Below are 15,282 nucleotides of genomic sequence, written 5' to 3'. Positions count from 1 at the left end.
ATTTTTTCCCCACCAGCCATGTATGAGGGTTGCAGTTTCTCCACAGTCTCACCAACACTTGGGATCGTCTTTCTTTTTGACTATAACCATCCTAGTGGGTGTCAAGTGGTATCTCACTGTGGTTTTGATTTGCATTTACCTATTGATTAATGATGTTGAGGATCTTTTCTTGGGCTTATTGGCCATTTCACAGCAGCCTTTTGAGGAGGTGTTATCTCCATTTGCCAGCGGAGGAAATAGATTCAGAGTTAAAGGGACTTGCTCAATGCGAAGAGGCGGTGAAGCTGTGCCTGGGACTTGGGTATGTCTGTCTCCAAAGTACAGCAGAGCCCAATTAACGGCAGAGACAGGTCCAGTCTGAGCGGCAGGAGCCCTGGTCGCTGGTGCATCCACCTTGGACAAGTCCTTTCCCGGTTCCGGGCGTCAGTTTCCCCTCCATGCCACTTGGGGCGATATACTCCAAGCATCTCAGGCCGCGGCCTCTCCAGGAACCCGGAACTCTAAGATCAATAGCCCTACTGCAGAGTTTGCCCCGCCCCTTCAGTCCCAGTAGCCGGCGGCGCCGGAAGTACTAGGCTCCTTTTGTTTGTTCCCGCCCCCGACCCGGAAGTGCATTCTTGGGAAGATGGCGGCTGTGTCGGTGTATGAGCGGCCGGTTGGAGGTTTCTCGTTTGATAACTGCCGCAGGTGCAGCCATACCTGGGGCTGGATTCAGGGCGGGAGTGAGAGTGTGGTGCCGGGGGTCGCTGCTGGGCCGCGGCCTGATCTGGAAAGTTCGAGCAAAGGGAGGACGGCAGGGCCTGCGGGCTGCGACCCGTGGCCGGTGTGACTAAGGGGAATCAAGGCCTGAACGTGGGTTTCTCTTGAGGGCGGGTCTGCGCTCCCAACTTCCCAGCGCACCCCGACACAGTCCGTCTTCATCTGCTTAGGCGAGTCGCGACCCTTGTCCGAGACTCTTCGCTGGAAAACGGGACAGTAGTGCTGATGGTGGGAGGGTTTAGTGAACAGATGGGCGTGAAAACAAATAGTTTTTCTTTAACAGCATTCCCTGTTACGCACTCTTCGTGACAGTACAGTACAGTGTGGTTTTGCCTTTTAATATTTTGTTTTGTTATTTTTTTCTCAGAAATGCTATCTTGGAAGCCGATTTTGCAGGGAAGGGGTACAAGCTTCCAAAGGCCCGGAAAACTGGCACGACCATCGCTGGGGTGGTCTATAAGGTAAGCTGGGACAGGTTAAGAGCAGCAGAGACTGAACTGGTAACCGGAACCAGAAGAACACTTGGCTTCCTTTGTCTCTCCCAGCTCAGTCTGGAAAAGCAAATGCTATAGAGCTGTGGTCCCCAACCCCCGGACCAGTACCATCCGTGGCCTGTTAGGGAACGGGCTGCACAGCAGGCGCTAAGCCCCAGGCGACCTAGCAGCGAAGCTTCATCTGTATTTACAGGTGCTCCGCATAGCTGGCGTCACTGCCTGAGCTCCGGCCCCCACCCCTGCATCCCCCGCTTCCCTGGTGCCAAAAAGGTTGGGGATCGCTGTTACAGAATACATTAGGAGAAAAAGGTCTTTTAGGAGTGACGGCTTTTGTCTGGAGATTTTGTGCACTTATCAACAGTTTATGTTCTTTCCTAGCTTTGCAGAGTTTTTGACAGGAGATCGATTTGCTTAAGTACTACTTTAGGAGCCAGGTAATGGGAGAGAACAAGATTTAGACACACCTGTCTAATCATGTGACTTTTATGCTGCTTTAAATTTCGGGCAGCTCACCTTTCCTTCTCATAGCTACACCTTCCTTGTCCATCAAATGGAGATAATAACTCCTGCCTTAAATTGTTATAAAGGTCAAAAGAAGTAATGTATTGTTACAGGTGAAGAGTGATACATTTTAAAAAGAAATTGGCAGTAGTGACTATTTTAATGGAAATATTTCTGGGTCTTAATCTAGGGTTTTCCCAGATTAGTTCTGTCATTTGTAAGGATTCACCGAAATTTTGAGCCTCATTTGAAAATGGGACGATAATTCTTACCACCTGCTTAGGATTCAACCAGTATCATTTATTAGGATGCCTATTTTTGAATTCTGAAAGTGTAGCACAATATTTTTGGTAGAAGTTTTGGTTGGGGGTATGGGATTGAGGGAGCAGGGAATGGGATTGGAGGAGCAGGGAATGGCCAACATTGTTTTCCCTAAACTGCAACAGAGAGCTGTGGTTTATATATGTAAAATTGTTCAAATTTTTTTTTTTTTAATTAATAGGATGGCATAGTTCTTGGAGCAGATACAAGGGCAACTGAAGGGATGGTTGTTGCTGATAAGAACTGTTCAAAAATACACTTCATATCTCCTAATATTTAGTAAGTATGGATCAGTGTGAATAGCCCTTATATTTTCAAACTTGTCAGGGCTAAAATTGAACTTACTGTGTTCCTCACTAAAACCTGTTGTTCAGCCTGTATTTTCTTTCTCCCTTAAATGGTATTTCCATCCACCTGCCACCTAAGCTAGTCATCCTCATGTCCTCTCTTTGCTTCAGTCTCCAATTTATTTGGCAGCTAGTTGTGCTTTCTCTGTGCCTCTTGAATCCTTTCTCTGCTATTCTTCCCTCTGCTGAGGCCTTAGTTCAGGTTCTTTTTTTCCCAGCTAGACTATTGCAGTTGTTTAATTGGCCTCTCTGCCTTTCTTCTGCATCCCGTTGTTCATTTTTTCTGCCATATTGGATTTTGCAAAACACAGATTAATTATGTGCCTTTACTCTTTGAAAGGTTTTGAGAGACTTTTCACATTTCCACACCACTTGCAGGATAAAATTGAAATTCTGTAGCATGATATTTAAAGCCTTGCACTATCACACAAAAAGCTTACCTTTTGGCCTCTTTTTCAGTTGCCACCACCCATGTTTCTGTTATTCTTGGACCGTCCTTATTTTCCTCCTATTTCTATTCCTGTTTCCCTCCTCTCCAAGCTATTTCACCTTTGCTTATGGCAGCCTCTCTGCTTAGAAAGGCCCTTCTCTTTTCTCTGCTTAAAGAGTATTTCTATTCTTCCAAATCTAGCTTATATGAAACCTTTTCTTAATGATCAGCTTTAGTTTCTCTCTCGTAGTTTCCCATAGCATTTTGTACCTGTGCTGTTATGTTGTATTATACCGTGTATTATAAATTTTGTCTACTCTTGTGTCCTTCACTCAATTTTGAAATTAAGCACCAGGACTGTGCCGTATTTTCTTTATTCCTAGTGCTCAGTGTAATGACTGGTATCTGGTTGTAAATACTTGGTAGATGTTGAATTGCAAAGCTCTTAACACACCTGGCTCTTTTGTACAACTTGAATATATTTGTAGGATTAGTAAAATGCACACTGTGGTAGGGGCACAGAAACCAATGATTTGAAATGTCTCATTGGTCTATAGAGAATATATTTGCATATAATTAGGTACATATTTCCAGTTTTATGTTTAAGATTGGTTAAACAGAGCAATTATAGTGTAGATACACTCAAAACATCTCTCTGTGTACCTGCATTTCGTGGAAGTTATCCAAAAAGCTCCACTTTTAATCGAGCCCTCTGGTAATTGAATTTCAGCTAAGTTGCTAATTGTATTTTTCAGTTGTTGTGGTGCTGGGACAGCTGCAGACACAGACATGACAACCCAGCTCATTTCTTCCAACTTGGAGCTCCACTCCCTCTCTACTGGCCGTCTTCCCAGAGTTGTGACAGCCAATCGGATGCTGAAGCAGATGCTTTTCAGGTAAGGTTCCAGGACGGGGATTTCTGTAGCATCTTTTTTCCTATCTTAGATTTTCAGCCAAAGAAAGTGTGGAAGCTAGGGACAAAGCATTCAGAAATAGACAATTTGTTCCAGAAATCAGTTGTTGTTAAAAAGCCATTTTAATTTCATGAGGCTTTTGATAGTGCTTTTGAATTTATGGGGCCTGATTTTTGTTCATGAATAAATCACATGTGGCCAGTTGAGTCATTTCCTGAAGCATAGGGATATTACTGGATGAGAGAAACTTTTTTGCTCATGGCAGGAAAATTAGAGCTGGAGGGAACTTTGAGTTTGTCTTATAGAAACTACCCTCCCTTCCCCTACAAACAATGAAATGAGAAGTGGTATTTGTAGTTGGCTGTGAGTGGGTATGGTAATTTCAATACTAGTCAACCTATCTCTTACTCTCTTCTAAGGCCTATGCTAAAGTGATTTGTGCATGATCTCATATTATCCTTTTAATATTATCCTTTTAACTCTGAGATAGGGGCAGGTACCATCTTCTATTTATAAGTGAACAAATTGAGGCTTAAAAAAGGTGTGGTAATTTGCCTGACTTTTGCTCTCTGCTGACTTCCGCGGACAATTCATATTAGTAGTTTTGTTTCTTTTTCTACTTTAATAATTGCGTCATTACTTTATGTTTGTATAGGTCTTGACAGTTTCAAATTATAAGTCAGTTTTTCATTTGCTGCTCATAAGAGAGGCAGTGTATTGTAGCAGAAATAGCCTGGACCTTTAGTCTTGGGTTGGAATACTGGCTGCTTCTTTTGTGACCTGTCTTTCTTTTAACAAATATTTTCCTCTTTCCTTTTATGTAGAATGGTCATCATGATACCTGCCCCTAGAGGTTGTTGTGAGAATTAAAGGGGAGCATGAATAGCAAGTCAAGATTGTAAATTGGTGGCTCATAGGGCAGTGGCCTGTAGAAAAATTGATTTGGGTCACATGGTGTTTTTTAAAAAAATAGCGGTCAATAATTATAGATTGGGAGATTTGAATTAAAATCTGGATTTCTGGCTTCTTTTGAAAAAACTTAGAGGGCAGATAACATGTGGCAGTAATCTTCTGGAACTGGTGGATGGATGTTACTTTAGAAGTGGGAGCATGTGCTCCACGTGTCATAGTCCCTGTCTGGCTCACTTTCGTTGTTTCCTCCGTGGCCCTTGCCTTCCTGAGAATTTGCAGGTCCTCGTCCATGTGTCTAGCATGGCCCCTAGGCTCTCAGTAGTGTATATGAGGTTTGAGGCCAGTGGTAGAGTTCCCATCTTATAGATGAGACCAAGGCTTAGAGTTGTATGGGCAGGAAGCCTACCCAGTTCCTGCTCTGGCTGTGCTGAGCCCTTATGTCAGTGATTTCCATGTGTTTGTGTACATAATTATCGGGACTTATTGCCAACCAAACAAATTCTTCCAGTACAGTGTGAGTAGAACTTGTTAAAGCACACCTATTGATGAGATTCTGAAGGCATTTGTGGATTTTAATTTTTAATGCAAAGCTCCCTCTGGTGGCCTGTGTTGTGCATTACATATACAATATTTCAAGATTCTTTGCAAGATTGTTTTAAAGCGTTTGGCGAAATCTAGCAGATGTTTCTGTTAATCTCTTTAGAATGTTTTAGAAGTTCTAAATTCTCTTTTTCAGTGTTTCCTCATTTTTCGTTTAGCATATTTTGTAAAAGTTAAATTTTATCAAACAGTTTTGAGAGGAACATTTAAAAATTTAAACCAATGTAGTTATAGTTGTTTATGTTTTCTGACATTTTTGGTGAGTTACATAAAATGAATCTGAGTGGTGTTAGGACAGAAAGGTTGGGAATTGACTTTAGAACTTTGGTTTAAGTCCCATCTACAGCACAGACAGCTTTTTGACTTTAGGTGGTTTACCTCACCTTTCTTAGCCAGTTTCTTTCTCAGTAACAGGAGGGTAAGTTTCTGTCTCTCTGACCTGTTGTTTGTTTTTGTTTTGAGGAGGAAAGAAATGAAGAAGTAAGGCTGCAACGTTGTCTAGTACAGTGCCTGGTGCAAAGTTAGATCCCTATGAAATTCAGAGTCTGAAAAGGAGTGGGTATTCTTCTTGCTATTACTGTACTTTTTTTGCTAAATGACCCCGTTTCTTTGTATGTGAGTCAGTGAGAAAATAGTGTTTGATACACAGTAATGGACCTCTTTTCCCTTATTGAGGCAGTACTTTTATTCTACAGGTATGATGGCTAGATGTAGAAGAGTAATATTTGTTCCTTTGAGCATGGAGCTTCCTTGCTGAGTTCATTAGAAATCTTAGTGAAATACTGTTCTGTATTATGGAAACGGTTATTTGAATATCTGGAGGCTGTTTATATTAATTATAGCTTTTTTCTTATAAAAGTAATATACATTCATTGTAGAAAATTTGGAAAATATTAAAAAGCCCAAAGAACAAAAATTTTGCCGTTAATGGACAATCACTATTTTGGTTTGGTCTATAAAATTCCAGTCTTTTGTCTTTTAAGTTCTTCTCTTCTTCCTTTCCTTTTATATTACTAGTACATGTTCATGTTAAAAAAAAAAAATCTGGAAGACAAACAAAAAGAAAAAAATATAAAACTATCTGGATTCTTACCACCTACAGCAGTTAGTACTAACAGATCATTATATACTCTTCAAGATTTTTAAAATAAGTTTAATAATACATATTTTGAAATGAAATCATTAAAAATCATGCTACATTTTCTGATGTACTCTTGGTCATAGTACAAGTTAGTCCAGTCTTTCTCAAGGACAATTTTGGCAATTTGTATCAAAATGTTAACTGTGCGTACCTTTGACCCAGCAATTCCACTTCTAGGAATCTATTCTAGAATATAGCCTAAGGAATTAATCACTCAACTACTCAAAGGTTCTGTGTTCCAGAGGGTTCACAGAATACCTAGTAATACCTTAAATACATTAAAATAGGCAGTATGGTTAATGCTTAAAAATTGGTTAAATTGTAATACACCCACAGAATGATATACTGTGATAGTACCAAGAATTATGATATTGATCAATGGTTCTTAAACTTTTATGGGTCACACACCCCTCTGGAAAATTAAATAAAATTGTGGAACCCTCTCTCCTGTTTATAGAAATGAGATTATAGTTGTATGGACTATAGAAACTGATCCAGACTGTCTTAGAATACAGCCTAGTCTTTTCACCTAGCTGTGCTTCTTTTTTTTTTTTTTTTTTTGAGACAGAGTCTCACTCTGTTGCCCAGGCTAGAGTGAGTGCCGTGGCGTCAGCCTAGCTCACAGCAACCTCAAACTCCTGAGCTCAAGCGATCCTCCTGTCTCAGCCTCCCGAGTAGCTGGGACTACAGGCATGCACCACCATGCCCGGCTAATTTTTTCTATATATTTTTAGCTGTCCATATAATTTCTTTCTATTTTTAGTAGAGATGGGGTCTCGCTCTTGCTCAGGCTGGTCTCGAACTCCTGAGCTCAAACGATCCGCCCACCTCGGCCTCCCAGAGTGCTAGGATTACAGGCGTGAGCCACCGCGCCCGGCTAGCTGTGCTTCTTGAACAGTTTTCATGTCAGGGCATTTCAAAATGAAAAAAACTCTTTTTAAAATTATAAAAGTAATATATAGTCACTATAAAAAATTGAGACACTAGAAATATAAAAAGAAGGAAATGTCACTTGATATAGTGCCACTTAGATGCATACACTATAAGTTTTTTTAATATAATTTTTAATTTTTAGTTATGGGTACATAGTAGTTGTATATATTTATAGGGTATACACTAGATTTTTGAGATACATTTTTCCTATCTTTCATGTTATACACATATCCTCATTTATATTAATAGATTTATAAGAATAGAGCATTACAATGTGTGTTGTTTTGTAAGTTACCCTGCTCACGTAATAGTATAAGTATTGTTTCTGTCAATAGAAGAGTTCTTCTCTTGAGCTCTTAGAGAAGTTCTGAACACTTGTACCCCTCCTGAAATAGGAAAAAACTTCTCTTGAGACAGGATCTTGCTTTGTTGCCCAGGCTGGAATACAGTGGCGCCATCATAGCTCACTGCAGCCTTGAACTCCTTGGCCCAAGTGATTCTCCTGTCTCAGCCTCTTCAGTAGCTGAGACTGCAGGCGTATGCCACCACACCCAGCAGGAGGTCTTGTTATGTTGCCCAGGCTGGTTTCAGACTCCTGGCCTCAAGCAGTCTTCCCGCCTGGGCCTCTCAAAGTGCTGGGATTATAGGCGGGAGCCACCATGCCCAGCTGGAAAAAATTTGTGTGTGTACACTTAAGAACCATTGATCAATATCATAATTTTTGATGCTATCATAGTGTATCATTCTGTGGATGTATTACAGTTTAACCAATTTTTAAGCATTAACTGTATTGCCCATTTTAAGGTATTTGAGGTATTTTATAAGGCATGCTATGAACCCCTTGAAATATAGAACCTTTGGATACTTGACTAATTCCTTAGGCTATATTCTAGAATAGATTCCTAGAGTGGAATTGCTGGGTCAAAGGTACACAGAGTTAACATTTTGTTACACACTGCCAAAGCTGTCCTTGAGAAAGGTTGTACTAACTTATACTACCATTGATAGTACATGAGAAAACATAGCGTGATTTTTAATGATTATGTAGTGTTGTGTCATATAGCAGTATTAGTTTATTTAGCCATTTCTCCCTCTGGCTGTTTCCAGTTTTTTAGCATCATAAACAGTGCTGTAGTAAACATCTTTGTGCATTCATTTCTGTATATTTGATTATATCTTTATAAAAGAGTCCTGGAAATAGAATTTTTGGATCAGTTTTTAAGGAATTCAATAATTTGTCAAAAATCTTAATTTCTTTTAAAGGCATCAGACAGATTATATTTTAGCTTGGAAGGGAACTAGCTGGCTATTGTTAATTTTATTTGAACACCCTGTTAGATAGGCAGTTGGTGTACTGGAAGAGGCACTGGGCGTGGGGGGCTGGTGACTCTGGCTTCTCCTCCCAGAACCCTGCACTCTCGCCTTGACCCTGCTGTTAGCTTATGTGGCCATGGACCAGTTTCCTCCCCGTCTGGGCCTCTGTTCCCTCTTCAGGCTGCTACTAAAATGCTTTCTTGTTCTTGAGTATTTTTCACTTATAAATGGAAGATTCTTTCTGAAATAATAGTTTGTTGATAAGGGCCAGGGGAAATATTGGACTTGACTATTCTCTTTACCTAGAGCACTTTCTGATGTGTAGCCATGTTTCAGTCAGTCTAAAATTATGACTTTGGTTCTTGTGTTAATTTATTTGTATCAGTTTATGATATCATTTGTCAAATTCAGCATGTGTTAGTGTCATTATTCTTCCCGAAGAGCTAAAGGCTCACAGTGGAAAACTTTTAAAAAGCATGTTTATCTAGCATAGCAATTCTAATGGTAAAAAAACTGTACTAAATACAGAGAAAAGAGTCTATAGAAATGGAAAACTAGGCTAAGTTAGTAATCATAGCACTTTGGGAGGCCAAAGGGGGAGGATTGCTTGAGGCCAGAAGTTGGAGACCAGCCTGGGCAATAGTGAGACCCCATCTATACAAAAGATTAAAAAAATTAGCCGGCGGCATGGTGGTGTGTGCCTGTAGTTCTGGCTCCTTGGAAGGCTGAGGCAGGAGAGTCAGTTGAACCCAGGGGTTTGAGGTTGCGGTGAGCTATGATTGTACCACTTCACTCTAGCCTGGGCCACAGAGCAAGACCTTGCCTTAAAAAAAAAGAAAAGAAAAGAAAAAGAAATTTGAAACCAACCAGCTAAGAGGGTCCAAAAGAACAGATGTGCACAATCAGGCAGAGGTAGGGTGGAGTGGAAAATGTATTCCTTTTGAAGTTCTGAAGAGGTGTAGTTTTATCCTGTGGGCAATAGCAGTGGTTTTTGTAGGTTATCATGGGTTATTTCATTATATACCTCCCTGAATGAGCTCCTATCTGTGATTATAATTTTGTGGATTTATTCAAAGGAAAAGGTGTTTTGACACAAGCCATTTTCCTGTTGAGGCTGTGATGAGCTTGGTAATTTGAACAGCTGAGTAATAGCTTGAGCTAAGCAATTCCTCTTTGTCAACTTTGATGGTAGCTTATCTGCGGATCACAGAGAGGTGTGAGGGGAATGGTGCTGATAATCTTTGGAGTAAGCCAAAGTTGGCTCTGAGTACTTAATGTCTCTAGGTTGGTTTTCTCTTCTCTGAAATGGGTATGATAATGCCCTTTTTAAAGGGAGCTGTGAGGCTGAGCTGAAAAGAGTTATGTGGAGTGCTTCACACAATTTACAGTTTATACTGGCTGATAGCAGATATTTATCTAATACTAGTTCCCTTCCCCTTTTTGTTCCCATCAAAACAATAACCCATTAATGAAACAGTCTAAGAAAAATTTTTGGTTAAGTTTTACTGCTGCTATGTAGACTCATGTTTTTTTCTTATGCTTGCTTTGATCGCCAGGTATCAAGGTTACATTGGTGCAGCCCTAGTTTTAGGGGGAGTAGATGTTACTGGACCTCACCTCTACAGCATCTATCCTCACGGATCAACTGATAAGTTGCCTTATGTCACCATGGGTGAGTGTGATGTTTCAGAATCCTCTTATTTTTTACCAAGATGGTCTCTTGAAGAGCTGGTCTGTTTCCTGTTAGAGGAGGGGGTGAAATACAGTGCTTTGATTTATTCAACGAGTAATTTACTGCATTCTTATTATGGATTAGGCCCTGTTCTAGGTGCTTGGTGTATAGCAGTGAACAAAATTTCAATGAAGATTCCTGCTCTTGAGGAGTTTATCTTTTAGTGGAGGTAGACAATAGAAAACTATAAAAATTTATTTATGACATACAGGATGAGTATCCCTAGTCCGAAATGCTCCAAAATCCAGAACTTTCTGAGTGCCCGTATGATGCTCACTGGTGCATTTCTGATTTTGGATTTTTGGATTAGGGCTGCTGAACCAGGTAAGTATAAACCAAATATTCCAACATCTGAAAAAATCTGAAATTTGAAACACTTCTGGTCCTAAGCATTTTGGATAAGGGATTATCAACCTGTATTAGAAAGTGACACAAGAAAAAAATAATCCAGGTGATACTGTACTATAGTTACACAAGATACTGTCTTTGGAGGAAACTGGGTCCAAGGTATATGGAAATTCTGTTTATTATTTTTTACATCTGCATGTGAATTTACAATGATCTCAAAAAGTTAAAAAAAATTGCCTATGGTAAGGGGACCTGGGAATGGTGGGCAGCAGTGGATTGCAGTGTTGAGTAGAAAGGTTGGGGTAGGTCTCTAAATAGAAAGGTGAGATTTGATTGGAAGAGCTTCCAGGCAGATGGAAAGCTAGAGTGGAGGCCTCAGCTGGAAACGTGCGTGGTACATACATAGAGTTGGTTTTTTTTTTCCTTTTTTCCAGCTATAGTGACCAGGGTCCTGTCTTACTTCATAATCTCTGAGGGATCATGAGCATTTGATTCCTGTCTGACCTTGATTTCCTCACCTGTGAAATGGTAGCAACAATACCTGCCACACCAGGTTGTTGTAATGATTGAAAATAATTTATATACAACATCTGCTGTAGTGCCTGGCCAGTAAATAGTACTTTTTTCACACCAGCTTTTTACATTTGTGTTTTAGCTCTAACTGCTAGATATGAGAATCTTTTTTTAATGACTTAAAAAAAAGGTGATAAAACTATATTTAGAAGAATTGGGATTTTCAAGTTCTTTTTTTTTATTTTTTTTATTATTTCAGCACATTATGGGGGTACAAAAGTTTAGATTACATATATTGCCCTTGCTCCGCCCCTCTGAGTCAGCTTCAAGCGTGTCCATTCCTCAGACAGTGTGTATCACACTCATTATGTAGGTATACACCCATCCCCCCCACCCCCCATCTGCCTGACACCCAGTTAATGTTATTCCCAAATGTGCTCTTAGGTGATGATCAGTGAAACCAATTTGATGGTGAGTACATGTGGTGCTTATTTTTCCATTCTTGGCTTACTTCACTTAGTAGAATGGGTTCCAACTCGGGATTTTCAAGTTCTAACATTTATGTTATTTTTCTGGGTCAAATTGTGTATCCAGAAATTTGAACAGGTTGTGTCTAGCTGGTGTTTTTCCAGCTGTCATCTACCTCTTACATTTTCTGTAGGACAACTGCTGCCTTGAGTTATTTTGGAAAATGCCAGTTTGAAACTTTGCTATTCCATTGTGTTATCTAGGCTCTTAGAAGGTTTTTGTATAGCAGATTTTCCTTTTTGTTGGGGAGAATGATTTACCCCCAGATAGCATATGGATGAATCTTTGTAATTATTTTAATATGAAGATACTTAGGGCAATTTTGGAATTGTTCTGAATTGCTTTATTCAAATATATTTATCTCCATCAAAATCTTGTTTTTATTTCACCCCATCTGATACCTTTAAATAGCAGTAAAGGTAGAATAACCTTTTCTATTGAGTAGTTTCATTTCTTTTACTTAAAAAATTTCAAGCTTGCAAAAAAAGTAACAGTAATGTACAACAAACAACACTCTTATACCCTTTACTCAGATTTGTCAGTTGTTAACATTTTACCCTATTAGCTCTGTCTTACAGATACACATTATTATTGTTACTAGTATTGTTTTTTGGTATGTGTAACCATTTGAGAGTGTATAGCAGACCCTCTGCCTCTGAATCCTTTAGGATGTTCTCTTATATCACCTTGATAAAATCATCAAATTTAGGAAATTTAACATTGATACCAAGCAATTTCATTTTTACAATGGGAAAACTGAATTGGTTTCTCTTGCGTTTGAACTGTAGTAATTTGTCCTTTGAGCATAAAGCTGAATTAGGAAAAGCTGTTGAAAGTGAATAGTTAAGCATTTTTGTGTCTGGTTATTTCAATTCTGCAATCCTTTCTTGTGCTTTGTCCTGGCCAACAGTGATCTGTCTCTCCAAGTCTAGTTTGAGTTCAGGGTGATGGGTCTACAGGACACTTCAGTTTAGAAACCACTTACTCCACACAGTCTAGTTTTGTTATCCTAAAAGACCAGATTAAGAAGAACAAGACATCGGTAACATCTGATTTTAATACATGAGTAAATTACTTTCAGGTTTTGTTTGTTTCATCCATTCATTTATCAACTATTTATTGAGTGCCTTCTGTGTAAAGGCACTGTAACAGGCAGCCCGGGGAGACGTGAATACGAGGGTCTTTGCCTGAAGATACTCAACAGTCTATTGGGGGAGACAGATGTGTAGACTGACTAGGGCTGTAGGGGTCCAAGGGAGAAGGGATCGCATTTAAACTGGGGAGGATTTAGGAGAAGCTTTACTTCCTTGAGCTGAGTCTTAAAAGGAGAATTTGATCCTTTCATTTATCAGCTGTTTCCTTAGCACCACCAGTGCTGGTGCCAGGCGCTGGGAATATAGGGTTGGCCAGCACAGCGCCTGCCTCAGCGCTAGAGCCTCATGGGGGAGACAGCATTAAACAGGTGAGTACACAGTCACTTAAAAGAATGCGTTGCAATAAGTGCCCTAGAGGAAAAGAACAGCAATAGAGAACAGGAGTATGTGGATGATGGGTTGGGGAGGTCCTTTCTGAGAAAGTGACATTAAAACATTTTCTAATAAAAGTAATTTACGAACATGACAAAACGTTCTAGTGGGACAAAGCACTACCTTAGAAAAGTCTTTATTTCATATCCCTCCTCCAAAGTAACCACTGTTAAAGTTGTTTGTATTTTTTCCAGAAAATATTTTGAAGCCCCTTTATGCCCTGTCTCATGTCTGTCCCTTTTAAAAAGGGATGACAAATGAGGTCATGCTATACTGGTATTGTTCCGTTACTATTAACTTATTTTAAAGAAATTTTTGTATCAGCATATGTAGTACATGTAATTTCTGTAATAACAAGCTGTGTAGAATGGCATTATATGACTATAGCATGACCTACCTGACCTGTTCTCCTATTGATGGATATTTTGGTTTTCAGATTTTTGCAACATATGTATCTTGGTCTATTTGTATAAATATGTACTTTATTTAGATAAATTCCTGGTAATGGCATTTCTGGATTAGGGCATATGCACGTATTGGTTAGAATTCTCTGTTGCAAGCAGTGGATGATTTAAGGAAAAGAGGGTTTTTTTTTTTTAAAGGATAGCAGGTGGCGTACAACATAGCTGGGAGGGCAAGAACTGGGTTTGGGGCCAAGAACAGTGTGAAAAATCGTGCTTTAGAACAGGCCATTAGAGGTGAGTACAGGAACCTCCATCTGCATTGCCGGTACAGCTGCCGCTGGACCCTGGCTGCCTTAGAACCGAGTCTCCCTGTCATTCCCTTCACCCTAGAGCTCCTCATAGGGAAGGCTGGCTGCTTCTGGTTGGAGAAGCCCAGCCTCCCTCTCTTGTGCTCGCTGAGTTCCCCAAACATAGGAAGGAAGTACAGCTGCTGGGGCAGCCCAAAAAAGTGACAGCTAGCCCACCATCCAGTGCATTTGACCTTTGGAGAGCTATTACCAAGCCACCTTCCAAAACGGTGGCACTGCTTTATACCCCCACCAGAGAAAATGAGGCTGCCTTTCTCTCACAACCTCACCAACGCTCAGCATTTTTGCCAGGCTGGTAGGTGAAAGGCAGGAAGAAGTAACACTTAAGCTGAGACCTGACTGAGGAGCAGGCATTAGCTGGCCCGCCCCCTTCCCCTAAGGGAGAGAGAGACTTCAGGCTCTGTGGTGCACAGAGGCTTGGTGTGGTCCAGGAACTGCGAGGCCAGAGGTTGCTGGATGAGCGTGGCAGGAGCGGTGCGTGGCGATGAGGGGAAGGGGTCCAGGCAGGGAGCACAGCAGAAACAAAGAAGGGGAGGGTGGAAGAGCAATGGACGTTGGGGAGCGTGGAGCATGGGGCAGAGGCGAGGCTGGAATGCCAGGCCGGAGAGGGGCCAGGTGATGCAGGCCAAGCGGTTTTGATTTTGTTCTGGAGGTTCCCAGCTAGTGTTTTCCAGCTGGAAATGAGAGGATTAGATTTGCTTGTTAGAAGGAGCAGGCGGACAGTGTAGGGAGCGTGGATGTGAGGTGTCTGGGCCAGGGAGGGAACTTGCACCCTGGCCAGAAATGTTGAGGCCGTGGACATGGCTGCTGTCATTACAGAGAGCACTCAGAATCCAGCTAACTAACCTTTAGGCCACATCCTGGGTCTCTGTCACCATTCTCTCCTGTCCTTCCTCAGTGCCAGCCCCTTGCTGGCTCTTGGTGGGGATATTACAGTAACTCCTCCACCTGGGGCCACCTCCCTTTCCAGTGGGGCTCTAGGTCCTTTTTCCTGTCTCTTTTCCTGTTCCTCCTCCACTTGCACCCTGGGCCTCTGTGGCAACAGCCCCTTGTCCTCCCCCGAACAGACTTTTTATCAGCCCATTGCTGCCTACTGCCTTCTTTCAGAAATGCCCTTTCTGCCTGGAGTGTTCCCCTCCTCACCCACTGGGTGCTGGCTGCCCCAGGCTGAATGTGCAAGTCCCTCCCAAGTGTGAA

General features: G+C 41.1%; 1 protein-coding gene across 1 annotated transcript in view; it reads left to right on the top strand.

Moving 5' to 3' along the window:
• The first annotated feature begins 610 nt into the window (after window positions 1–610).
• PSMB7 (proteasome 20S subunit beta 7) overlaps window positions 611–15,282 on the top strand; it is a 59,121-nt gene continuing 44,449 nt past the window's right edge. Inside the window, exons 1-5 of the mRNA XM_069476772.1 lie at window positions 611–687; window positions 1,127–1,220; window positions 2,257–2,354; window positions 3,608–3,748; window positions 10,223–10,338. Of these exons, the coding sequence (XP_069332873.1) occupies window positions 626–687; window positions 1,127–1,220; window positions 2,257–2,354; window positions 3,608–3,748; window positions 10,223–10,338 (511 nt within the window). The 5' untranslated portion in view covers window positions 611–625. The remainder of the gene's footprint in view (window positions 688–1,126; window positions 1,221–2,256; window positions 2,355–3,607; window positions 3,749–10,222; window positions 10,339–15,282) is intronic.

This window comes from Eulemur rufifrons, chromosome 7, assembly GCF_041146395.1.
Source record: "Eulemur rufifrons isolate Redbay chromosome 7, OSU_ERuf_1, whole genome shotgun sequence".
In the NCBI taxonomy this organism is placed as follows: domain Eukaryota; kingdom Metazoa; phylum Chordata; class Mammalia; order Primates; family Lemuridae; genus Eulemur; species Eulemur rufifrons.
This window is presented reverse-complemented; position numbering and strand designations above follow the sequence as displayed.